Source organism: Rhinopithecus roxellana, chromosome 9 (genome assembly GCF_007565055.1).
Source record: "Rhinopithecus roxellana isolate Shanxi Qingling chromosome 9, ASM756505v1, whole genome shotgun sequence".
Lineage (NCBI taxonomy): Eukaryota > Metazoa > Chordata > Mammalia > Primates > Cercopithecidae > Rhinopithecus > Rhinopithecus roxellana.
The window spans coordinates 44,215,947-44,242,505 of record NC_044557.1 but is presented as its reverse complement, the minus strand read 5'-3'; the positions used below and the strand labels follow the sequence as shown (position 1 = coordinate 44,242,505).

General features: G+C 36.7%; 1 protein-coding gene across 2 annotated transcripts in view; it reads right to left on the bottom strand.

Moving 5' to 3' along the window:
- Positions 1 to 654: 654 nt before the first annotated feature.
- Positions 655 to 26,559, bottom strand: part of ZBTB10 (zinc finger and BTB domain containing 10) — a 40,802-nt gene continuing 14,897 nt past the window's right edge. For both annotated transcript variants that reach the window (XM_010378484.2, XM_010378483.2), the window contains exons 2-6: positions 24,829 to 25,717; positions 11,013 to 11,111; positions 6,128 to 6,304; positions 5,759 to 5,931; positions 655 to 5,487 (exon numbers count right to left, since the gene is read on the bottom strand). In XM_010378484.2, the coding sequence (XP_010376786.1) occupies positions 5,182 to 5,487; positions 5,759 to 5,931; positions 6,128 to 6,304; positions 11,013 to 11,111; positions 24,829 to 25,717 (1,644 nt within the window). In that variant the 3' untranslated portion in view covers positions 655 to 5,181. The remainder of the gene's footprint in view (positions 5,488 to 5,758; positions 5,932 to 6,127; positions 6,305 to 11,012; positions 11,112 to 24,828; positions 25,718 to 26,559) is intronic.

Sequence of the window (26,559 nt, the reverse complement as noted above, 5' to 3'; positions counted from 1 at the left end):
ATAGCTCTTTACATGTTTAAAGATACTAGGCATTATAATGCTATGTAGGCTCCCCTGTATTGTGCCTTTCTCCAAACAAAATCAACGAACTCCTATTTTTCTAAGAAAAGTCTGAATAATCTAATCAGTTCTGATTTCCTTTGTTCTATTACTAACTTTGAAATAATCTAAAAAGCTAGTTGTTTTCTCTACATTAATAAAATTTCAAAGACTTGAAATTTATAACATCACATCACTTGTAGTCAATCAGTCCACAAATATACAACACGGGATGAAGCAGTTTACCTTTGCTTTTCAACCCATTTCCAAGATTATGCACAAATGTAAATTAAAAGGGAATTTTTAATGTTTTCTAAAACCTGTAGAGAATCTTAAAAGATACACTGATTAAAAATCACTGCTACTAATTAAAGCAGCATTACTTGGAGGTAGTTTGTCATTTATGTACTTTCATATAAAAACATACAAATAAAAAAAAAACCCTTATAGTATTCTATAATTCAAACCTGTAAGCCTGAAGTACAAAGATATCTGAATTATACATAAGTCAATTTCATTAAGGTGTTCCCCTTACCCCAATTAGTCTAAATTAGTACACTTGCAAAGGAATCTGAATTAAATGTCAGTCAATAAAATTCACAAAGCCAGAAGCAGTTTAGTGCTCACAAGTTTATATTTTTAGGTTTGAATAAAGACTCTTGTGTATTTTCTAAATACACAGACAAAACAGTTTCGGAAGTTTACATACATGTCTTAGGACACTTATATTAGGTAGGTAATTTACATTTTAAAAAGTTGGTCTTCGTAAAAGATCTTCCCAAAGAGCTTTTACAAACAGCAGGCAGAAGTGTTCTTTTATGTTTACAGTGTTCAAAATGCCAATGCTCCCACTAAATAATGGCCTCAACCATCACTCTCCTCAACCCAAAATATTGTTCTCAATAGCTAGTGTACTCCAAATTTAAGTACCCAATGTCATAAAATTTAGGGCTAGAAAACATCTTTTGAAGTGTGCTTATCCCTAACACATTTTAAACTATCTAGAATTCTTTAACTTCAGATGAAAGCAGGGATACAGCAGGAAAAAAAAAAAAACTTTCCATTTTAAGTCCTAAAGTGACTACACACCTGTTAGTTCTAAGTGTGGATATTATGTACCATCGTTAAGTTTAAGGATCTGGGTGACTGAACGGCACAAAAACTGGGGTTTCTATCTAGTTCTTCAGATAAAAACCATTCTTTTATAAAATTAAAATGCCACAGCCGGTTAAGAGCATGTGCTACACTGATGTGTCTTAATATAGTCAAAGTGACAAAACAACTGCTTTATGAGGAAAGAGTAGTAAGGAAATTTGTTGGGGGGAGGAAAGACACTCAAAATTCTAAACACAGCTGTCTTACAGGAAAAATATAAATCCATAGACTCCATTAAGAGCTGAAATTCTACAAGAGTTGTTTAGTGAGGCAGCAATAGAGCCTCCTTGAAAGAGTATGGGCTTCAGAATCAGATGTGCTCAAAGCCCCAGCTCTATCACAGCTGTGTTAAATTAGCCAAGTTTCTGAATTTCTCTGAGCCTTTCCTCATCTATAAAATGGAGACAATTAGCACCTACCTTATAGAGGATTAAGGTAAAATCAGGTATACAGCACAATGGCAAGTGTGGGCACTCAAAAAAAAATTGGTAGTTTTTTGAATCGTTTTTCAGAAAAATGAATCTAAACCCTTCATGCTATGTTCAGAAAATCCTAAAAAATATAAATAAAGCTTACTAAAGTTTTAAAATTTAAGATTCTTAAAAACCTATTTTCCATCACACTTTCCCCCATATGATACTACTCCAGTCATATTCAGGCCCTTTACACCATTTTGTATTAATATAAATGCCCAAGTCCTAATCCTTTCATTTCCTATTTTCTCCTTCCTTTCCCCTCTTTTCTCATTTCTTTTTCCTCTTGGTTATCTATTATTAAACAACTTTAAGATGTGTTATGCACCTATTATGTACCAGTGTTCTAAGCACTTTACATGAATTAACTCATTTAGCTCACTCTTCTCCAGTAGGATGGCTGTACCTAACCCAGCTAGTGTGTTTTCCTCAATTTCAAAGCTACTCATTACTGTTCAGTTTCCCTTTCCTATAATGTTTCTTCTTTTTTAAACTCTTAATTGCTAGCGTGCTAAATTTAGCAAAATATCTAGTAAATAAGAAAAAGGAACAGGGATCCATATGGAAGTATCTGTCTCTGAGAACTCTAAGAAATAATGCACAATCTTGATTTATGAGACTGTCTGTAACTACAGAGTGAATATGAAAGTTTATACTCTTCCCCTTCATTAAAAGTTCTAAAATACTTTTTCATTTAAAATATAAATTACAAGAGACAACTTCGCCAAATGTGTAACATAATTCTGCCAGAGTTCCACAGACAAAATTATGAGTATTTCATTGTTACCTCTGAGACCAATCATAAGTTCTTAGTATCTATCAACTTCCTGAAATTTTACTGTAAGTCAGAAAAAGAATACACTTAAAAAAATAGAAATGTCCAGTAGTATACCTTAGTACTAAAACTATTTTTTAAAAAGATCTAGATGGGAAAAGGCAGTCCCTCAAGATCATGAAACAAAATAAGTTAGGCAGTCAGCAAGTAGAAAAATCTGTCAATTCTGTTTCTGGTAAAATGTTTACTTCAAAGAAATTTTTATATAGGCTGAGGCTAATATATTCAAGAGTATAAACACTTTTCCTTTGGATTACCTAAAAACAAACTTTTAAAGTATCATATTTCAATTGACTAAAAATATAGCCAAATCTGTCACAACACAACATAAAATGGACAATTATAGAATATTTTAAATTAACAGTAACAAGCCATCTACATCAAACCTTATTTCCAACTAAAACCAAACAAAAGCACAACAATCCCGTAGTGTACCAAGTGTGTATTTCAATTTACTGTATGCAATCTAACAAAAATTTGGTCATAATTTACCAGATATACATACATGATTTAAGTAGTAAAAGAAAATTCAGCTTCAAGAGAGTAAGTTCATATCTTGAGGAAAAGTAAAAGTACATTAAGAATGTAAAGCCAAAGTCCAGTTTCTATGCAATAAGTGAACTGTAGTCTAATAAAGCAGATTTAGGTGATTTTTAGATATATATCTTTGTTCTTTAATATATATTTATATATAGACAGATCTACCAATTGTAAACTAGTTTATTTAAAGGAAGGGAATAAATGGGATGAAAGAAATCTTTATACTATACTTACATATTCACAAAGAACATTTTACGTTTAAAATACTTTTTCATTCATAGTATCTTTGCCCAACTAATTTCTACCAGAAATACATTTTACTCATTTGTCTAGAACATTAAGATGTACTCATCTGTTTTAAACAAAAAACAAACAAACTATTCTTATCTGTCAGGTTTACAGTTATGTAGAAACTACAATATAGATGACAAAAGATGCATCTAACCATGTAACTGTAATTTATCTTTGATTTATCCAAGCAGAAACATCATTGTCTAACAATAAACTATTATTCTACTGAAATCAGAGACAATGATAAAGCTTGTCTCTTAAAAAACATCAACTTTCCAACTTTGATCAGATGGAGCACCAAAGGGATTATATCTGTCAAAGCATCTTTGCAATTTTTTCCACATAACTAGTATAATTTAGTTACCTGATATAAAATAGGAAAATATACTCAATTTTTATTTAAAAGAAAGCTGAAAATATGACATCCCTCAATCTTATATAATATACAATATGCTAATAAATGCCATACATGTTAACAAAACGTGAAATGCTGCTGAGAGTTCCACAATCAGCTAATTCATGTCACCAGGCTAAGTAAATCTGACAATTTCACCTCAATATGCCACCCTTTGTACCCTGAAGAATTTAGTTTACAGAATAATAAAGCTTCTCAGAATTTTATTTGTAAGATTTTTGAGACTGTTGAATCATGGTGACTACTAGGACTGTATCAAGGTGTAGTGACTTCAAGGAACAGAAAAAAATAAATTAAGTATTGATCATAATTTCAAAACAATATCCCGCTAAGTATGAAACGAAAGAGAATGCACATTTTGTGTTAATTTTAATGATAAAAGGGACATGGGTAAAAACCTGATATTTCACTTATATTGCATAACAAGCTAACCAAACTGGACATGGTGGATAAATTATAAAACAAATCATTTTACTTATTTCTATGATTTTTCTTTCAATTAGGTCTTTCAAATAGGACTGAGGTATAGTACACTGGCAAAAATAAAGAGGCAAACAAGAATAGTGCCAAAGTAACAGATACCCAAAACCGAATACCATGTCAGAAAACATCATATAGTAACCATTTATCAGATTAGAGCAGCAGAAGAAAGTTACTTCTAAATCATAATCATTTTAGTGGTATTTGTCAACTTCGCCACGATAACTTCATAACATCATTCTTCATTTGTGAAGTAGTAAAATTCATGTCAAAAGGGAAGGGGGGAATGGAGGAAAAGTCAGTTAGTTCATTCCAATAAATTACCTCTCCAGTTCTTATAAACATGCCCATCAGCACAAAATTGAGAAATAATACCTAAGACTAGAAGAGACTTGGTTTAAGTTATGAAGCAAATTAAATGGAAAAATACAAGAAAATAGAACCAATGGGGTTGAAAAAGCCCCTCACTGAAAATCTGTATTAAAAAAAATAAAATTAATAAAAATAAAAATAGAAACAAAACTCTACTAGTACAAACTAGCCTGAGTGGTTTGATGGACAGAGTGATTGGGTCAAATGTCACTGTACTTCCATAAATGGATTTTCTCCATTCATGTTAAAGTAGCACATGAATGTAAGCTCTTTAAGGACTATTTTCATAGGACCCAAATAGTTACTGTATATCCTATAAATAGAAAATATTTTACTTTGATAACTGACTGAATATGTGGGGACTCCATGTAATCCCACCACATGGTTGTTTGCTGTATAGTCCTGTGCAAATATAAAAAAAAATTTTTTTTTTGCTATAAGGCTTTGACCCTACAGTTTTCACAGCAACATAACTACTATCCAGCATGTACCATATTTTGCAAGCCTTCAAGTTCAACAATCCAAATTGTCGATTCATATTAGGTCCAAATGCAGCATCCTTGAGGAGTATAGTAGGTCAGTTAATCATCTAGAGACATACAAACTTCTCCTGATTCATCCCATCGAGAGGGATCATTCTGATCTTCTCCATCATCAACTAGCTCTTCATCAGCTTCTCCTACTTCATTCTCCTCGTATTCTTCATCCCGAGGGAATTCTGTATCCTGTCCCTGATCTACACCTTCTTGCCCTCCTGGTTGTGATTTATCTGCACAGTCTACACAAACACCATAACGTCGAGATCCATGTCTTATTCCAACACTGGCTGCTAACATGAAGATCTTCTTACACACCATACATTTGTATTTTTTATCCTTTTTATGCACCTAATTGAAGGGGGGAAAAATCCAATATAAGGATATTATATATAACAGAATGCATTTGAACCACTCAAATTAAACCACACATTTAATGAGTGAATATACCACTGTTTCTCTGTAAAAAGCTCACTATCAGTTCATAAAGTCAAACTCTTTGTTTAAAGCAATTTAGGAGACAATCTTCCTTAAATTCACAATTAACTGTTTAAATCCCTTTAAACTTCACTGACATAAATACAGTTTATCTCAAAGATTAGCTGTATTTAAAGTTACTTACCAGGGAATGTCTTTTTACATGTTCTCTTCGAGTAAACAGTTTTCCACAAATATCACAGCTAAATGATCTCACTCCTGTGTGAATGAGCAAGTGCCTTTTTAGTGTTCGTCTGTATTTGGCTACATAGCTACAATGAGGGCATTTTAACTTGTTCATGATTAGAGATGATTCACCTATGAGAATTAACAAAAAAAGAGAAAGTGCTTATTATATATTAAACAGAAAACTTGCTATCAAAACTTATCTCTGAGAACAGCAATTATGTAGAACTACTGATACTTGTTTTTTTAAAAAATGCAGAATATGAAAGCTTTTAATTCTTAACAATTATTTAATAATTCTGTATTTGTTTAGTTGACTAATACTTGCCATTTTCCCAAGTTTCTTGTTTTGGCCAAGATTCTGGCAATAATCCATACTTGAAATCATTTGAAGCACCTGGTATCAATCCATACTTGAAATCATTTGAAGTACTTGGTATCAATCCATACTTGAAATCATTTGAAGGACCAGGCATCAAACCATACTTGAAATCATGTGAAGTACCTAGTACAAGTAAAAAGTCTGAATTAGTAATGGTAATAAAGATCTGTCTCTTATCAGAGTCAGAAAACAGAAAATATATTTATATCCTATGAGCACTGATAGAACTTCATAGTGAGTTAAATAAAACTGTATTTTAGTCTAAAATTGAGATGTCTTCCTACTTTATTATCACAATTAAACAAAATACTATTCAACTATAATAGAAGAAATTCAGTTAAAAAAAAAAAAATCATGGGCCAGGCACAGTGGCTCATGCATATAATCCCAGCACTTTGGGAGGCTGAGGCAGAAGGATCACTTGAGCCCAGGAGTTTGCAACCAGCCTGAGCAACATGGAGAAACTCCATCTCCGTCTCTACAAAAAATTTTTAAAAATTAGCTGGGCATGGTGGTGGGTGCCTGCAGTCCCAGCTACTTGGGAAGATCATTTGAGCCCAGGAGTTGCAGTGATTCAAGATTGCGCCACTGTACTCCAGCCTGGGTGACAGTGAGACAACGTCTCGACAACAACAACAACAACAACAACAACAAAAAAGGTGCCGGTGGGGGAGAAAAAAACATGAGTATCATTTAATTGTATAGACGCCACAAGAAATTACCCTTTTAAAGGATGGGTATATTCAAACCAGAACTCCTAATAGTTGCTTTTTTCTAACTACTCTATCACTTGAGATTTTATCACCCTAAAGTCTAGCTATCAAATGGGATATTCTCCTTATTACAAACCCAGAACAGGCACATAATTTTAAGATTAATTAGTATAGAAAAATGGACTGAGAATAAAGAATATACACAGGATAATTAAACATTTAAAGTTTTATTACTACATCATTGTTGTTTCAGACATATTAGGGCAAGGTAACTGAATGCTCTCAGGGTTCACTGAAATTTCTTTCTAACTCCATCCTTAAATAAAATAACGTGTAGAAGATAGAATCAAAATAGAATAATGCATGTGCCTAAGGATCTTCAGATTAGCAAGGGCGGGAATTATATCCATCGGATTTAATTCCATCTTTAATGTAATTCCTTGGACCAGGAACCTTTTGGCAATAGGAATATATCCAGAATCTTCCACAACTATTGCCACCCTGATCCAATCAATGGTGAGCTCTAGCCCCTGGACTGTCTTCAGTAGCCACCAAAAACTTGTCTCCCTACTTCCACTGTTGCCTTCCTGGAGAAATCACAGATTCTTTAAAACACTACCTTAAGGCAGATCACCATCAGCTTACAAGGCTGCAAAGACTACCCACCCTCACAATAAAAGCTAGAGACTTTCAGTATCTTCCAAAGCTTTACCTGGTGGAGCCCTGGCTTCCAACCACCCTTTCAGTCACTCTATTCCAACCATACTGACCTCTGTGCTGTTCCTCGTCCATGATAAGCATGCTCCCAATTCAAAGCACTTAAGCTGCCTAAAACACTCCTTGCCAAGATACAGTTCATTCAAGCAGCAATAACACATTTTCCTCCCATGGGCATCATGGTTTCAAAAGTAAAGAATGTTTACCCAAATGGATTTGCTAAGAATCATTTCCCATATATGTTCCTAGACATGTTGTTCCTCTTAAAAACTAAGATAACTTAAGATTCCTTTTGGTGAAAGTCTTAATACCCAACAAAGTAAAAATGTCTCTAAAGTATTTTAAAACTGCACATCATTACTATTACTGTAAACTGTGCTGTACTTGGAATATCTTGACCGGTTTTTGATGTAAAGAAAGCTCCCTGCACCCATAGCTACATATAATTCAACTATAATTCATCATAGTTGCACCTAATTTGTGTTTGGAAGTAAGCTGTAAGAATCCTAAAGTGAAGCATTTCTGGGTGAGGGATAAAGAATGGGATGGAGGTGGTAGCCTGGAGGTCAACCTACTGTTAGTTTCACATTTCTAAATAAAGTTTGAGCTTTATGATCCATATTTCTTGTCTAAATCAGTACAAAGTCAAACTCCAAGACAGCAAGAACTGTGCCTATCTTACTTGCCTTGGTTTTTCTACTGTCTAAGACATATGCCCTACGATTACTTGTAGAATAAATGTTATCTAGCACATGCCAATATGTTCTTCTGACTTGCTTAAAATAACTTGGGAAACTAGTGTCAAAAGACATGTTAGATGTTCTAATATCTACAATTATTCACAACATATAAGAATAAGGGGCTGGGCGCGGTGGCTCAAGCCTGTAATCCCAGCACTTTGGGAGGCCGAGATGGGCGGATCACGAGGTCAGGAGATCGAGACCATCCTGGCTAACACGGTGAAACCCCGTCTCTACTAAAAAATACAAAAAAAAAAACTAGCCGGGCGAGGTGGCGGGCGCCTGTAGTCCCAGCTACCTGGGAGGCTGAGGCAGGAGAATGGCGTGAACCCGGGAGGCGGAGCTTGCAGTGAGCTGAGATCCGGCCATAGCACTCTAGCCTGGGTGACAGAGCGAGACTCCGTCTTAAAAAAAAAAAAAAAAAAAAAAAAAAAAAGAATAAGGAAATAGGCCAGGCACAGTAGTTCGTGCCTGTCATCCCAGTAATTTGAGAGGCTGTGGGAGGATCGCTTGAGCCCATGAGATTCAGGCCAGCCTGGGTGACAAAGCGAGAGCCCATCTCAAAAGAAAGACAGAAGAATATCCCTAAAACAATTTGTAAACTGAAAATCCAAGATTCAACATCCATGATAACAAGGAATGTAACACTCTATCTGGAACACAAAATGGTAATTCAAATTAAGTAAACCTTGCCCCAAATTTCTTTCATCTCTCCTAATTCTTATAACAGAGAATACTTGTAGGAATTACAAGAGTGGCCTGAATAAAGGTACTGTCATTGTAATTCAATACACTTAAGGATCATTAAGGTCATAGAGCTCTTCAAGATGGTGCTTACTGATCAATAATATCCTTCTGGGTACATTATTCCATAATAGAAAACTAAGGAAAAGGCAATGTAAGTTTTTGACATCAAAATCATCAAGCAAAGGCTGATCTCAGATGCAAAAATACTAATGAATCAAAATGTCCCCTTTAAGAGGAATAACCCTATATCAAAGATTTATAAATTTAAAAGTTTACATATGAATTCACAGGCCCCTAACTAAACCCATTCTTGGACTAGATTTCAAAACTGAGAAAGCAAGTGCAATAACATCTTCTTGCGCTGTTAGCAATTTTCTGTACAAACAAAATCTTTAAAATTCAACACATCTGACGTATGAACTGCTAAATTCAAAACTTATTTTGTAAATTCTTTTAGACAGTCGGGGAAACCACCTTAAGGCAGTTTCTTCAGAAATGTGGCTTTATTTTGGTCAGTACATACTGAATTCAGAGCCCATGACTACTTTTTGTAAGAAGTACCTCATTGTCTCTGTTCTCATCAACTTTGAAAACAACTCCAAAGTTAGTCAAACTGAATCAATCAATAAACATCCATATGTATCTTCAACAAATACTAGTTTTGTCATGTTTTTATGTACACACACACATACATGCTTTCTATGCACTATTTGAAAACATGCATGCTCATAACTTCAAGCCTAAATGCATCTTCTAGAACATGCTCCTAGATAACCACCGCATAAGAAATTTAAAATTGCTTATCACTTAACACATACTACATATTCTAATTTCCGGTTGGCCCCAAAATGTCCTCTTTAGTCATTTTTTGTTCCCATGATCTAAGCAAGATCCATGCTGCACTTTAGTTTACTTCCTTGGTCTCCTTCAATCTAGTGGTTTCCCCACTTGTCTATCATAACATTAACATTTTAGAGTTTGGACAGGTTTGGACTACCTGTCGTATACATCGATGTCTGGGTTTTCCTTTGTCATCAGATACAAGCTAAACAGTTTCTCAAGAATACTGCATAAGAAATGTTGTGTGCCAGGGAGTACATCAAATCAGTCAACCTTTAATTTCAGTTTGTTCTCTTACTAATGACACTTAAGTTTAATCACTTAGTTACGACAATCTTCCTCAGATCTCTTTATTCTAAATTTACCTTTTCCCCTTTGCAAGTGGAAATCATCTATGGGAATCTATGGGAATAATTTGAGACCATGTGAATATGATATTCCCCAACAACCTTTCGCCCAATCATAGTGGGACAAGCCCATTAACAGTGGCTTAACATTCACTGATGATTTTGAATTATTTCCTGTGGGGGTTGCAAAATAGCTATTTTTCCAATTCTATCATTCTTCTATCAGCTTGGCATTCTTCTGTAAAGATTGACTTTATTTTACTCTATTTCATTCATAACATACTCATGAATTCTTTGTTTTTATATTCATCAAGCTTCCTCCAATGCACTGCTGATATCACACAGAACTAATCAACATTTTCTATAGCCATTAACTACACCATCATTTTGCATAAAAGCTAATTAAAATAAATTCAATCATTATTGTAATTACCATTTCCGTTCCGTATCTATATACCAGCAGGAAGCCATAAGGCATATTAACTCAATTACTTTTTATATGTAAGAGTTTTTAAACTAAACAAATGACTCCCTCAAACATACAAAACCAGAAACATCAATTTGCATTCACCAATTTTCCAAAGTCATCATGAACATAGCTAACATAGATTGAGAGTAGTTATATACAATAGAACCCCTTATGGGAGAGAAATTACAGTAGGCTGCAGGTAAGATGTAACACTTCCCAATCTTAAATGTACTGTTGCTAAAATCTTACTGTACCTACCAGCATCACCTCCATCTTGACTAGTGCCAGCTTCAGCCAATAAATTTGCATTCACATTCCTATCACCATCTGGCCCCGAGAGTAGAGCACCATCTAAATCTGAAAAGGAAACAGAAAAATTTATCTACAAACCACACCACAGCCACCACCCAAAACACCACTCTTTCTTGGAACTGTTTCTTAAATAAAAAGTACCATCTGTAAGTACTGAATTATCTACTGTGTTCAATACTACAAGGCTCACAGAATCCTAAGACATGTACAGTGAGTACAGTGTACTGGTTAGGAATGGGCTGTAGAACCAGGGTGAATTAGGTGCCACTCATAGTTCTGTTACAGGCTACGTGACCATGTGCCTTAGTTTCTCCCTAATTTATATCATAGATGTGATCTAGGAATCTAATTGGATAATGTAACAAGCCAAGTGTTACAATTATGGTAATTGACACTCAAACAATACTGCTAGTACTAACTAGTAAGTACTAGATGTATAAAACACATTGTTGGTGCATCCGTATTGGTTCACAAGTGGATAAGACCAACTAAAGCTAGAATGCTTGACTGGAAGTGGTGGCTCAGGCCTATAATCCCAGCACTTTGGGAAGCTGAGGTGGGCGGATCACTTGAGGCCAGGAGTTCGAGATCAGCCTGGTCAACATGGAAAAACTACACCTCTACAAAAAATACAAAAATCAACCAGGTGTGGTGGCACACACCTGTAGTCCCAGCTACTCGGGAGGCTGAGGTGGGAGGATCTGCCTAAGCCCAGGAGGCAGAGGCTACAGCGAGCTGAAATCACACCACTGCACTCCAGTCTGGGGCAACAGAGTGAGACCCCATCTCAAAAAAAAAAGTTTGACTGTCAGAATACAGAATATAGATGGCAAATAAAACCATGGGAGTGAAACAGATGAGACAGTGAGAAAAGATTAAGTACACTGAAGAATCCTAACATTTAATGAGTTACAAAAAAACATATAAAAATCCTTTAAGGGAAAAGTAGTCCACTTTGTCAACACTCCCTAGAATTCAAGATGAATGCTAAAAATGGACATCACTTTCATTCAATAAGCACCTAGGATGCCACTGGTAATCTTACTGAGCGATACTGGTGAGTAGGTGGGCAAGCAGATAAAACGAGTGGTCTGTTGTGAAGAGATGATCATCAGTTAAGAAAAAATGCTGACAATCTTTCTGAGAAATTTAACTATAAAAGGGAAGTATAGGAAATAGGGTAATGATTTTTTTCTTTTTTAAGAAAGTGAAACTTACATTTTTTTTGGAGACAGGGTCTCCCTCCGTCACCCAGGCTGGAGTGCAGTGAGATGGTGCAGTGGCACGATCTCAGCTCACTGCAACCTCTGCCTCCCAGGTTCAACCGATCCTCCTACTTCAGCCTCTCAAATAGCTGGGACTACAGGTGCACACCACCACACCTAGCTAATTTTTTGTAATTTTTTGTAGAGACAGGGTCTCACTATGTTGCCCAGGCTGGTCTTGAATGCCTGAGCTCAAGCAATCCTCCTGCCTTGGCCTTCTAAAGTGCTGGGAGTGCAGGCATGAACCACAGCACCTGGCCAAAAGTTACGTATTTAAATGCTGACAGGAAGGAGTCACTAAAGGGAGAAGTTAAAGATACTAAAGATATTGCTGCGAAGAGAAGGAATTAACCATTGTGTAACATTCCTAAGGAGTCTTGCAATACAGGGGCACAGGTCTGGGTACTTAAGAGAGACAGCAAAGACAATCAGTGTTAAAGCCAAAACTTAAGGACAGAGTTAAAGCCAAAACTTAAGGATATTCCACCAGGCTGTTGGTTTCTCTTTTCTCTGTAAGGTGAAATTAGTAGAATGTAGCATTATTGCTTAGAATAAATGGGTTGGAAGTCAGAACAATGAACAAGCATTTAATGTGGAAAGAACAGTAAATAGATACAGAACTCCTCTGCCCAATCCTTAAGAACAGGGATACTGCTTAGGTATCTAGGATTATACCTAGATAGGATACTATTTAGGTATTTTCCCAGTATTTATCATAATGCATGATAAATAAAAGGCTTTTTAAAATATTGTTTGCCAGGCATGGTGGCTCAAGCCTGTAATCCCAGCACTTTGGGATATATATGTATTGTAGTTAAATGCTGGCTTGAATAGTCTGCCCTTTGCAACTTGTATCACTAAACAAAGTTTAGTTTTAATTCATGGTATCTGAAGAACAATTTGGTTTTTTGGTCTACAATTAAACTAAAACCTATCATGAACTGAAAATATTTAACTGAAATTTAGTGGTTTTGTTTTCTTAAAGTTAAATGTATTTCAATAATAAAAAAATAACATTGGTCAGGCATGTACTAGTCCTAGCTACTGAGGAGGCTGAGGCGGGAGGATGACTTGAGCCCAGGAGTCCAAGGCTGCAGTGAGCTACAATCACACGACTATACTCCAGTCCGGGCAAGAGTGGGACCCTGTCTCAACAAAATTGAAATAAAAATAAAAAATACAATTATTCAATTTCACTAGACTTCTCAATCTTTTTTAAAAAAGTCATCATTCTGAAATGCAGTCTGTTCAAAGGACATTTCTCACAATTCTGCCGAGTGGGTTTTCAAATACAGGTTTCTATTTATGCAAAATTCTACAGTGAATTGCTGAAGGCTTTCCTCAATTCTTAAGAGGCATTTCCTATCTCCTACCCTACCCCTAGAGTACTGTGTTAGAACTTGTGATTTCTAATTCTACATGGACAACAAGTATAGACCTCCTTGGCCAAAACCTTATGAAATAAATAGCAAGTGTATTTGTCTCATGTCTCTTTTGAAAGGCACCAACTACTTGGTTCTTGGTATCAAAAACAAATCTCAAAAACAGGTGAGTTCTTCCAAGTTGACAATCTTTTGACAATAGTGTGCTTAACTTTCAGGACGCAATATATTATGTCACTGCTTACCTTATTCAAAACCAGCTAAACCACCTAGTAACTCATTATTAGAGATGTTGATGTGAATGGAATAGAAGCCAGACAACCAACCATTTACTTGACATGAATAAATTTTGCTTCATTAGGAAGCATGATAGCAATTCTTGGCCATCATCTTTTTCTCTAAAATTACAAGATTACAAAATAAACTCTAATACACCTGCTTTTGTGGTATCAAGTATCCTCCTATGGGAATCTTAAGCTTCATTTAAAGGTAGCAAAAAAAAGGGCTAAGATTTCTTTGCAAACAGCACAAATCCTTTTGGAAGACTGATTCAAACATTAGTTTCCTTACCCCTCTTCTCACTATGCACTTGTCTAAAACACACACACACACACACACACACACACACACACACACACACACCCCATACTGGTTTCACAAGATGACAGCTATTTTTCTGACTGGTGGCAGGCACACATGTGGCATGTAATATTCAAATGACCAGAACTAAATGACAAGCCATGTAGGATGTCTTCTATTTTAAAAAATGTCTTTTCTCAGTGAACAGATAGCAATCTCTATAACAAAAAACAGATTGTATGCATCCAGCAGTAAAATCTTTCAACATTTTATCAATGAGCAAACTAAGGCTGAGAGAGGTTAAATAACAAGCTAATGGCAGAGGTCTGCACTATTTAGTAACTGTATTACCTTGCTTCCTGATAGTTTATTACAAGCACCAAGCCTCAGGGCCTGGCACATAAGCAGGCAATCAAAAAACTACAATTTGCAATGCTGGGAACATGAGAGCAGAAGTATATTCACACGTACTTTGCTGCTGACACTTAATATGCTCTTTTTGTGAAATGAACAAAAATAAACATTAATTCCCCTGTCTTAAACCAGCATCCATTTTATTACTTTCCCTTTATTTAACAACATATTCTCCAAAATCTTAAGGATACCAAGGTACTAGCTATCATTGCTCTTTACAGTAATACTTTTTGTCTACTTTAAAGCAACCTCCTCCTCAGAATTCACATTTATATTATTTCCCTAATTAACCATGTATTGCATTTTTAAAACTATCTTCATGAGAGGTATTATTCATGGAAGGACAGATACAGTGGCTCATGTCTGTCCCAGCACTTTGGGAGGAGGCCAAAATAGGAGGATCGCTTGAGCCCAAGAGTTCAAGGCTGCAGCGAGCTCCCACTGCACTCCCTCCATGGGCGAAAGACCAAGACCCTGTCTCCTAAAAAAAATGAAAATATTACCATAGATTTTAAAAAATCATATAACAAACAGTGGAAAAAGAATGAGATGAGATTAAAAGACTGGTCTAAATCTCAGTCTCTACCTCCCAAAAATGTGCCCTTGACCAATGATATTAGTAAATGAAAATTCTGAGCAAAGTACAAGACAAAACAAAGTATCATTAAAGACAAGACTAATCTTGGTGCCTTGGTCATGTCAGAAATCTCATAGATCATGGTGGGCTACCAACCCTTCCAAATTATGTGTGAAGTGAGTAGCATAGCACCTGCCTGTGAATGCTAAATTAAACAAGACTGAGTTGGAAAGAAGGTTTCCCTGACCATTTGCTTGTGATTCTCAATATTCCAACCATTAGGCAAGTGCAGACTAATCCAGATTTTCTTAGAATACAAATACTCTTGAAAAGATATAAGACACTGGGAAAGAAGTTTTAAGAAACAGCTAAACAAGTTGTATAAAAACTCAGACTCAGATCTACTCAACTTTCATTTTCATTTAAATACATTATCAGCCAAGTTTCTCTTATGGTAACAGTTTCAGAACTAAAAGCAAATGCATTCGGTGCTTTTTCCCCCCATAAACAGGTACAGACTTTTTCTCTTCGGTTTTCTCCTTTCAGTGGACAGTAAATTCAGTTGCGAATGTATTATATAAACCACCCTTTACAGTTCCTATAGCGGCCTTTTAAACTCAAAATAGTTTCCCTTTCACTCGCAAACTCATTGACAAGTGACTGCCCCATCTTAGACTAGGCTCAAGTGTTTCTTCCTTGCATTATTCCGAAGTGCTGTTATTTCTCCCTAACAGGTTCCCCTAGTACATGCCCCACCTCCAATTCATGAAAAATGCTCTTAAACTTTGTAGTCTTAAATGCAACATAAACAGATCAAATCTCTAAAAACCACTCATTACTTCAGAGTCTGTAAAACAAGTCACAATACAAAAATAACTAGTTATACCTATAGACAAGATGGTAGGAAATTGGAGATGTCCCCACAACACTATTCCTTTTCTTTTTTTTTTTTTTTTTTTTTTTTTGAGGCGGAGTCTCGCTCTGTCGCCCAGACTGGAGTGCAGTGGCGCAATCTCGGCTCACTGCAAGCTCCGCCTCCCGGGTTCACGCCATTCTCCTGCCTCAGCCTCCTGAGTAGCTGGGACTACAGGCGCCCGCCACCTCGCCCGGCTAGTTTTTTCTATTTTTAGTAGAGACGGGGTTTCACCATGTTAGCCAGGATGGTCTCGATCTCCTGACCTCGTGATCCGCCCGTCTCGGCCTCCCAAAGTGCTGGGATTACAGGCTTGAGCCACCGCGCCCGGCCCTAACACTATTCCTTTTCTATTCTTCTACCCACTCATTCCAATTTCTTCCCACCTTGCAAGTCAACGAATGTTCTTCTCCTCCTCCTAGCAAACTTGTAAATAACAAAAGATTCACTCACACTGCCTTCTCTATGAAGCCTTCCCCAACTCTCCTGGAGAGTTAGGACTGTTCCACTGCACCCCCTCATGCATCTTAAATAATCTAATTTTAACGTTTATCACATGGCACTGCATATGCTTCTACCCCACAGTCACCCTATTGTGAGTAAGTTCCACATAAGGGACTCCTCAATCTTGACATTATGTGGCCTACTGCTCAGTGTCTTTAGATTTTAAATAAATACATTTCCCAATTTCCTATTATATGTGGAAAGCTATTTTGGAGTTCCCAGAAAGTTGTAACATTTCTGAAGAGTAAAGCTTTGAATGAAAATTTACACTATCTGGTCACCCTACTATATATTAAGGCTGTATCAGAAACCAAAAATTCAGTTCTATAAAAAACTTTCAGGGACTGACCTTTATATGGTTTAGACAATTTAACACCTTCAGCAGGAAGAAGTCACAAAAACATCTTAACTGACCCAGCTCTTCAGCTTTACTCTGACCACTTAAAGAGTTTCCAACTTACAGGTAATAATCACCAGCACAGCCACTTCTTGGGTCAAGTACAATACAGGGAAGGAAAGCCAACAGTAAGCAGAGCAAAAGGGGAAAAAGTGGCAGACTACTATTTCCACTACCATATGGTTGCGTACTACCATCTTTTAAAATTAAATACTGAAGATTCTTACGCATTAGTATATTGTGTAACTTATTAACTATTATTTATTTTTAAAAATAAGCATCAGGGCTGGGTACAGTGGCTGCAACCCCAGCACTCTGGGAGGCTGAGGCAGGAGGAGAGTTGAGCCCAAGAGCTGGAGACCAGTGTGGGCAATATAATGAGACCCTGTCTCTATTTTTAAAATCTTTTAAAAAATTAGTCAAGAGTGGTGGCCCGTGCCTGTAGGTGTGCCCAGGTACTCAGAGGCTGAGGCAGGAGGATCACTTGGGCCCAGGAGTTTGAGGCTGTAGTGAGCTATGATCACTGTACTCCAGCCTGGATGACAGAGGGAGATCTTTTTTTTTTTTTTGAGACACAGTCTTGCTCTGTCCCCCAGGCTGGAGTGCAGTGGCACGATCTTGGCTCACTGCAACCCCCGCTCCCGGATTCATGCCATTCACCTGCCTCATCCTTCCAAACAGCTGGGACTATAGGCACCTGCCACCACGCCCGGCTAATTTTTTTGTATTTTTAGTAGAGACAGGGTTTCACCGTGTTAGCCATGATGGTCTCCATCTCCTGACCTTGTGATCCACCGGCCTCGGCCTCGCAAAGTGCGGGGATTACAGGCATGAGCCACTGCACCCGGCCTTTTTTTTTTTTTTGAGATGGAGTCTCGCTCTGTCACTTGGCTGGAGTACAGTGGCATGATCTCTGCCTCCCAGGTTAAAGTGATTCTCCTGCCTCAGCCTCCCGAGTAGCTGGGATAATAGGCACGCACCACTACGCCCAGCTATTTTTGTATTTTTAGTAGAGTCGGGGTTTCACCATGTTGGCCAGGATGGTCTCGATCTCTTGACCTCCTGATCCGCCCGCCTCGGCCTCCCAAAGTGCTGGGATTACAGGCGTGAGCCACCGCACCTGGCCTCAGAGGGAGATCTTGTCTCTTAGTAAAATATAAAATAAAATAAAATAAGCATCTGGCTTTCAGCATCCTCCCCCCAATTATTAGAACCCCAAGTTACTAACGAAAAATGAAATTAAATTCTGACTTCTAGCTCATCCTTCATAGCATACTCCATGGGACGCCTAAAAGGTCTAGCAAAACACCTGGAATCTCCTAAGAGAATAAAAACTAATCCAGGTCCATAAATCTGTTACGTGAGACCCTTGGGGTAAGACTTAGAATGCAGAATGTCTCAGATTTTATAGCTATGACTGTAACACCTCATGTGGGGTCTGGAGTAGCACCCTATAATCAAAACATTAATATTTATACAAAACATTAATATTTATATGGTAAAACATGAATATTTGTAGGGCGTGCTGGCTCACGCCTACAATTCCAGCACTTTGGGAGGTCAAGGCAGGTGGATCACCTGAGGTCAGGAGTTCAAGACCAGCCTGACCAACTTGGAGAAACCCCGTCTTGTCTCTACTAAAAATACAAAATTAGCCAGGCATGGTAGCACATGCCTGTAATCCCAGCTACTCGGGAGGCTGAGGCAGGAGAATCGTTTGAACCCGGGAGGTGGAGGTTGCTGTGAGCCGAGATCACACCATTCATTGCACTCCAGCCTGGGCAACAAGAGTGAAACTCCATTTCAAAAGAAAAAAGAAAAAAAACCCATGAATATTCACATTTAAGGAAGTAAAAAAATACAAATAGCTGATTTGTTGCCAAAATGATTAAGAAAAAGCTTTGGGTCTCCAGAGCTTTTAAGATTTCAGAATTTTAAGGTAGAAATTTTACTTCTTTCCCATTAGGGAGGCTGTCTGAGATATACTCAAGGCTAGTATTGTGGCAAAACTAAATCTAAAGCCCAAGTCTCCTTCACCAAAGCCATGTCCCATGGTTTTGAAACATATTTTAGACTGGACACGGTGGCTAAAGCCTGTAATCCCAGCACTTTGGGAGGTCAGGCTAGAGGATCCCTTGAGCCTGAGACCAGCCTCCCAGGCAACAAAGCGAGACTTCATCTTTACTAAAAAAAAAAAAATATATATATATATTAGCCAGGCATGGTGGTGCACACTCACCTGTAGTCCCAAGTACTGTGGGGCTGATTGTGGGAGAGTGAGACGAGAGAATCACTTGAGCCCAGGAGGCAGAGGTTTCTGTAAGCCATGATCCTGACACTGCACTCCAGCCTGGGTGACAGAGCAAGACTCTGTCTCAAATATATGCCTTATTAGGATTTGTTAAATCTATCTAGTTTGAATATTCTTTTCTCAAAATAGTTTTCAAAGTACTAAATTATGTGCTTTTTTACCAAAAAAGCAATTACACAAATAAACGCAAAGCTTAAACCTGATTTCAACTCTACTTGTAAGGATTAATACAGACCTAAAAATGTTGCAAAACTCCTTTTCCATCAGAAGTCTAGGTGAAAGAAACTTCCAGATTATTTAAAAGAATTCTAAATTTTATCTTTTGATCAACTAAAATTACCTTACATTTGAGTACTCGTATGGCATAAGAAAAAAAATCATTTACACAGACTACATCAGCTTGTGGCAAATATCAAAAAATATAATAATCGACTGCATTTACCAGAAAATATCTGAGGAAACTGTCCATTATATTACTTGGTGTCAACTACACAAAAAACGGAGAAATTCCTTTCAGAAGACGGTACCAGGAAGTTTGTCATCCTGGTAGAACTGGTATGTTCTTCTCTTTTAAGAATGTTTAGTATTTTAGAGCCAATTAAAAGCTTAATTAGGGCAACCACATTTATATCCATGATGAGCACTCTTCTTTGCCAATTATACTTTATTTTGCTAATTTGTTTCTTTCGTCATTTCAAAATAAGGTATGTATGCATGCAATGTACATACAGAGTAAAATTATTCATAATAGGCAGAAGTTACTAGTATGACAGGTATAAATTTAAAAATCTAGGCTCAGAAAACCATGTTCCTTGAGCCCACAGAATAAAATGATTTTTAAAAATGAGATTAACACCTGACTTGTACTAGTTAAATGGGACACAACATGTGTGAACACACATTGTAAAACAAATTTAGGCACTAGTTATCTGTACTTCTGTAATTCAATTTCTAATCTCAGGTTATCTACTTTATTTGGCTAAAATTTAATGTTTCCTGGTTGCAAATTAGCAAGGCAAGAATTTTGAAATTTTTACATTATCAGAGCAATTCATTCATGACATCATTTTTACCCTTATTTGATCACCCAGATTTTAGTTTTTGATGACAGTTTTAATTATTCCATAATCCCAGTATGTGCATATTCTCTTAGGACAGAAGTTTCTAACTTTCCTGAGTTCTACCTTCAAGTATTCTTGCATATCAGAAATGATCTGAAGCGAAGTCAAACAACAAATATGACGCTGTAGTGAGTCAAACAACAAATACGTTAATTTCAAGATAAAAAAATACCATCTGAATAAAAACTCTGCAGCTACGGGTATACCTTCTTACCTCAATTTTTAAAAGGCACCCAAAGAAAAGCTTCAACATTATACAAGACAGCGTTATTAGAGCTCTATCTTACAAACTCTGGGCTGACCTGGGGGAAGTCACAGTAACTAGAAGAGACCCACAAATCCAAACATGCCAAGCATTGTTTGCAGACTGAACAATTCACTAAGACTTTTCAGATGTTTGCTACAGAACTTTACATTCATTTAAAAGCATTTATTTCATGGAAAACTTTTTGTTTTCTCAACAAATGGAAATTAAAGCATAACTAATGATGAAGGGGACCATAAAAATATTTTAAAGTTAAACGGAACTAATTTTTTAAAAAGATAGGAATCTACTACTTTAGTGGTTAATTGCAAGGTTGTAATGCAGGATAGTTCTAAATATGCAACCTGCCTCTTTCTACTTTTACTAGCTGAATGACCTTGGGACCTTGGGAAGGCCTTAACCTTGGTAAACACAGGCTGACTGTGTTCTATATTGGTCAGAACTTGCCTGGAAAGTTAGAATAAATTCTGTGCATTAATCACAAGGTGGGCAGAAGAGCACATAGCCTACAAAAACAGGACTTTTTAAATGTCTAACATTTGAAGGGTTAGCAGGTAGATTAGAGGAATTAGGTTAGGTTTAAATTATACTATTTCAAGCAGGGCACAGTGGCTCATGCCTGTATTCCCAGCACTCTGGGAGGCCGAAGCGGGCAGATCACTTGAGGTCAGGAGTTCCAGACCAGCCTGGCCAACATACAGTGAAACTCTCTACTAAAAATACAAAATACAAAAATTAGCTGGGTGTAGTGGTGCACGCCGGTAGTCTCAGCTACCTGGGAAGCTGAGGCAGGAGAAAGCTTGAATCTGGGAGGCGGAGGTTTCAGTGAGCCAAAATTATGCCACTGCACTCCAGCCTTGGTGACACAGGGAGACTCTGTCTCTCAAAAAAAATAAATAAATACAATTAATTAATTAATTATAAATTATACTATTCCCAACGACAGAATTAGGAAGTTATAGAAAAGCAAATTTTGGCTACATTTAAAATGACTACCTAATAATCAGTCACCCTACACTGGAAGCTGTTTAAGGAAGTCTTTACAAGCAGTCAAAAAAATCAAGCTGAGGCTAAGACCATCTATTTGGCATTCGGTAGAAAGTACACAGCACCAGAAAACTGGATATGAATAACCTCAATAGTCTTTTCCAAGTTTAAGGAGGACTGCCATGACCAAGAGAGTTATTTCATATTTGTCACTTCATTTTCATAATCTATAAAATCAACACAATATTTTAATGAGGAAACTGAGGACAAGAGCTTAATTTGATAATGGACTACAGTGGGTAGGTGGCATAGCTTATTTTCAAATTCATTATGTTTGATTCAATTTAGGCTCTTTCCAATATAGTAATATTTGCTGATCTCAACCTTAACTCACAGAATTACCTATAGAACCTTAAAAAAAAATTCCACATCCAAACCACATTCTATACCAATTAAACTGGAATCCACAGGAAGAGAGACCCCTTACGGTATGTAACACTCCCAAGTGATCCCAACGTGCATAGCTATGATTAAGAACCACTGCTATATACGAAGGGTTGGCAAGTTTTACTGGAACACACCTACCTTCATTTGTTTACATATTACAAATGACTGCTTCATGTCACAAGTGGCAGAGTTGATGAGCTGATTTTTATGGCCAACAAAGGTGAAAGTCTTTTTTTTTTTTTTTTAACTGTTTTAGCCCTTTACAGTAAAAATTCACCAGTCCTTGGCTCTAAATCATATTATACCCTAACCATAATGCTCGAGACCCATTTTTTTTTTTCCCACCAAATAACATCGGTGGCACTGACAGAACCAAATTTGTGAGTTAAGCAAGGTTTGGATACCAAACTGCTAACAATGAAATGAAAATGATCCTTTTTAAGAGATGGATGGGCACAGTGGCTCACACATGCAATCCCAACACGTTGGGAGGCCGAGGTGGGTGGATCTGAGGTCAGGAGTTCTAGACCAGCTTGGCCAACATGGTGAGACCCCATCTCTAGTAATAATACAAAAATCAGCCAGGCATGGTGGCATGTGCCTGTAATCCCAGCTACTTGGGAGGCTCAGGTAGGAGAATCACTTGAACATGGAAGGCAGTGGTTGCAGTGCACCAAGATTGTGCCACTGCACTCCAGCCTGGGAAACAGACTCCATTTAAAAAAAAAAAACAGACATAAGAGATAAAGTATGTTAGACCACCAATTAATTTATGATAGAACTAGTCCATTGATACAACCATGGCGAGGAAATACTTGATAAAAATTGCTAGTAATATTATTTTTGAAAGTATGCATTGTAGTTCATTATTAATGCTTTTCTTTAAGTCACTCCAATTATATGTGGCATTAATTTTTTAAATCGGGTTACTGCTGTTGCCATCAAACAAGCACTACACCCAAAAGATCTTATTTATTCTTTAAAGAAAAGTGTGTGTATTTAAAAACACTACAGGGTTTCCACCATACTGTTAAATAGGAATAATCCATACAGCAGGAAGACAATGTAGCTCTAATAAGAAATTTGTCAAGGTCTTCTATATAATTAAGACAAAACAAAGTGCTGGCTAAGGAGTCTATCTACCCTTAATATTTTATTTAACTAAATTGTCTCAGGGATTTTATTGTTAAAACTTGATATAAAGTACAAGGAAAAAGATCAACAAATAGTATTATATATACACACTAGCTGATTTTCACACAGTAAAAATTTCACACACACACACACACACACACACACACACACACACACACACACACACTCCTACCTCTGAAAGCTAACCCAAATCTAAAAAGCCAGAGGAACATTTCACAGGATTACTATGGCATTTTGCCCTCTGGCAACTAAAAACAGTGATTCATTTAACAGAAAATACTCCATCCTCAAATGACCACCATCGTGTAAATCAGACACTGAACAGTTATGGTGCTTTGAAGTGAAAAAAACAAGCATTAAATAATGTATGACAGTGGTGGACAAGTCTCGGGTATGCATAGGAAACCTCAAACCTACTAAGCTTCTTCAAAAAAAGATACACACAGTCAGATTAAACTAAAGACTTAACAATGGTCTTCTTCTTTTAAAAAAATTCCCACCATCAATGTGATTCTCTAAGATTCCTATATAACTTTTGGAGGGAAATATATCGAAGAGAAAGGCCTCAGAGGCTTTGCAACTAATGCAAAGGTGAATGAAAATCAGGTGACAGTGGACAAACAAAATAGCTTCTAGTGTGAGAACAGAACAGCAGCTGCTCTAGGCCAGGTGTGGTGGCTCATGCCTGTAATACCAACACTTTGGGAGGCCAAGGGAAGCGGATCACCTGAGGTCAGGGGTTCGATACCAGCCTGGACAACATGGTGAAATGCCATCTCTACCAAAAATACAAAAATTAGCTGGGTGTGGTGGCAGCTACTCAGGAGGCTGAGGTAGGAGTACTGCTTGAACCCGGGAGGCAGAGTTTGCAGTGAGACTCCAGCCTGGGCTACAGAGTGAGACTCCGACTCAAAAATAAATACATAAATAAATAAATAAATAAATAAATAATAACAGAAGAACAGTAGCCCTAAATAAACTAGAATACCATAATCTCATAATTGGCAAAATTCTTTGAAACACTTAAATCTGTTTTAACAGCCAAAAATAAAAAAGTTGTTAAGGTGGTCTCTGAAATAACAAAGTGATTATATATTGCAACTAAAGATTCTATCTTTCCCAGCACTGGGTATAAAATAGTGAGCACAGAGGCTAAAAATGAGGAAAGTCAAAGACCCGTACATGCAGCAGAGTCCACGTTCCTTAACAATATATGCAATACTTGGCTATTAATACATCTTTTGATAAACTCACATATATATGTGTTGAAAAAAGACAAAGAAAATATATCAAATATGTTATGCATTTGAATGATGTCCCCCCTTCTTTTGTAAACAACTTTAGTATTACTTTATAATTAAAATAATTCAATTAAAAATATACTTCAAGGTTATATCCAACTAGAATTAGGATGAACAAGGAAGTATCTTTGTATATATATTTACCTGGTTCTTCCTTGATGAGTAGTGTATTTTCTTCTGGATAGGCAACAGGTGGCTGCATCACTGAGCAATCTTCTAAATTCGTTTCATTATTAGGTGGAATATTATAAATAAATCTTTTGGTAGTTTGGTTTTTTCTCCTTGTTTTGCCAGTCTCTTGAATTCCCTGGGAGCCCATATTATTCCAAATAAACACTTTTGTTTGACCTTCAGATTCATTTTCAGCCATTTCAGGAGATCCATCCTGGACCCAACTACTGTCATTCATTTGGTAGTTTTCTATTTGGCCCTCGTCGACATTACAACCATCATTTTCAACCTTTACATTGCTTGCCAAATTGGTAAGATTCCGTGTTGCCCAAAAACTGGCAATTTTTTGATCCCGTGATGAAGATAGACCATCTCTATTAACTGGTTTTCTATTATTATAGTCCACAACTACAGACTCCGGAGCTTCTGATTTAATGCTTATATTTAAGGCATCTTTAATGAAATTTCGGCAAGTTTGAACAACTTCACTCATCTGAAGATAGCTGGCCACTGTCATAACTTCAATGGCATTTTGGCTTGTGAGCACCAGGTTACCAGAATACAAGAAGTCCAAGATGACTGAAAAACCTTGAACTGCAGCAATATCTAAGTGGGTAGTATTGTTTTGGTTAGGGCTTTCTTTGTTTGAAAAGCAATATAAAGTCTTAAAGAAACGGCTGCCTGCAACCAGGATGTTCTTATGAGCTTTGAAGATTTTTCCGCTTACCACAATGCTGACATCACAAAGAATACCTTTCTTTCTCTGTTCATTTAGTTGTCGCAGAAGTTGATAGCAATAAGAGTTCTCATTTGGCCTACTATTAAAGTCACAGTACCCCTCTTCTGATGGTATTTCTGACTCCTGTAATTGGATAAAAAACATTAGTATTAAACTCTATTGACTTTTTAAAAAACTCCCAAACCAAGGAAAACAATTATCAGGCTTTTAAAAAGCGATAATCAAATATATTAATCTGTGAGTAATCAAGAAAGAGAGTGAACAATGGTGGTGCAACCCACTGCTATTATTTAAAAAAAAAATCAACACATCTGACTGAAGATCAGCAGGATTTCATTTTAAAAATAACATTCATCATGTTATATCTTTCAAATATAAGCTAAGAATATGAATTGAGAATTTCTTAAAATTAAGAAGAGCAATTATTTTCTTCAGAAAAGAAACTTTCATTTATAGGAATTAATGAGTTTGCTTTATCTCTGACAGGAAAGCAGCAGTCTCCCCTGATTGAACTTAAACTATCCAAGTTATATTTTGTGCTAGGCATATCACCCTGTCTACCATTAACAAAAAGGTAAATTTTAAGTCTTGGCAAACATTAAAATCAAACAGTTTAGGTCAATGAAGTTAATTAAATCTAACTAGAGATAAAAGTAAGACCCTAAGGGGAAAATCTGCTTCAACTACAGGAATATCTAGTTATATAATTTCCTATCAACTTTCAAAACGATTTATCTCTTTAGGGTCATAAATACTATAAAGTGTAAGGTAAATTAAAATTCCTGAATTCAAAATTCTAAATGTTTATAAATTTTGCTTCTTATCACACAGGTATTCATTATAGTCCTACTTGGAGTCACAATTAAAATTGTGTGATGTAATCGTAAAAGTATGAGCTAGAATTCAGAATGCTGTCTGTAACAGCTATTAACTGCGTGTCCTTGGAAAGTCACTATACCGGAGCC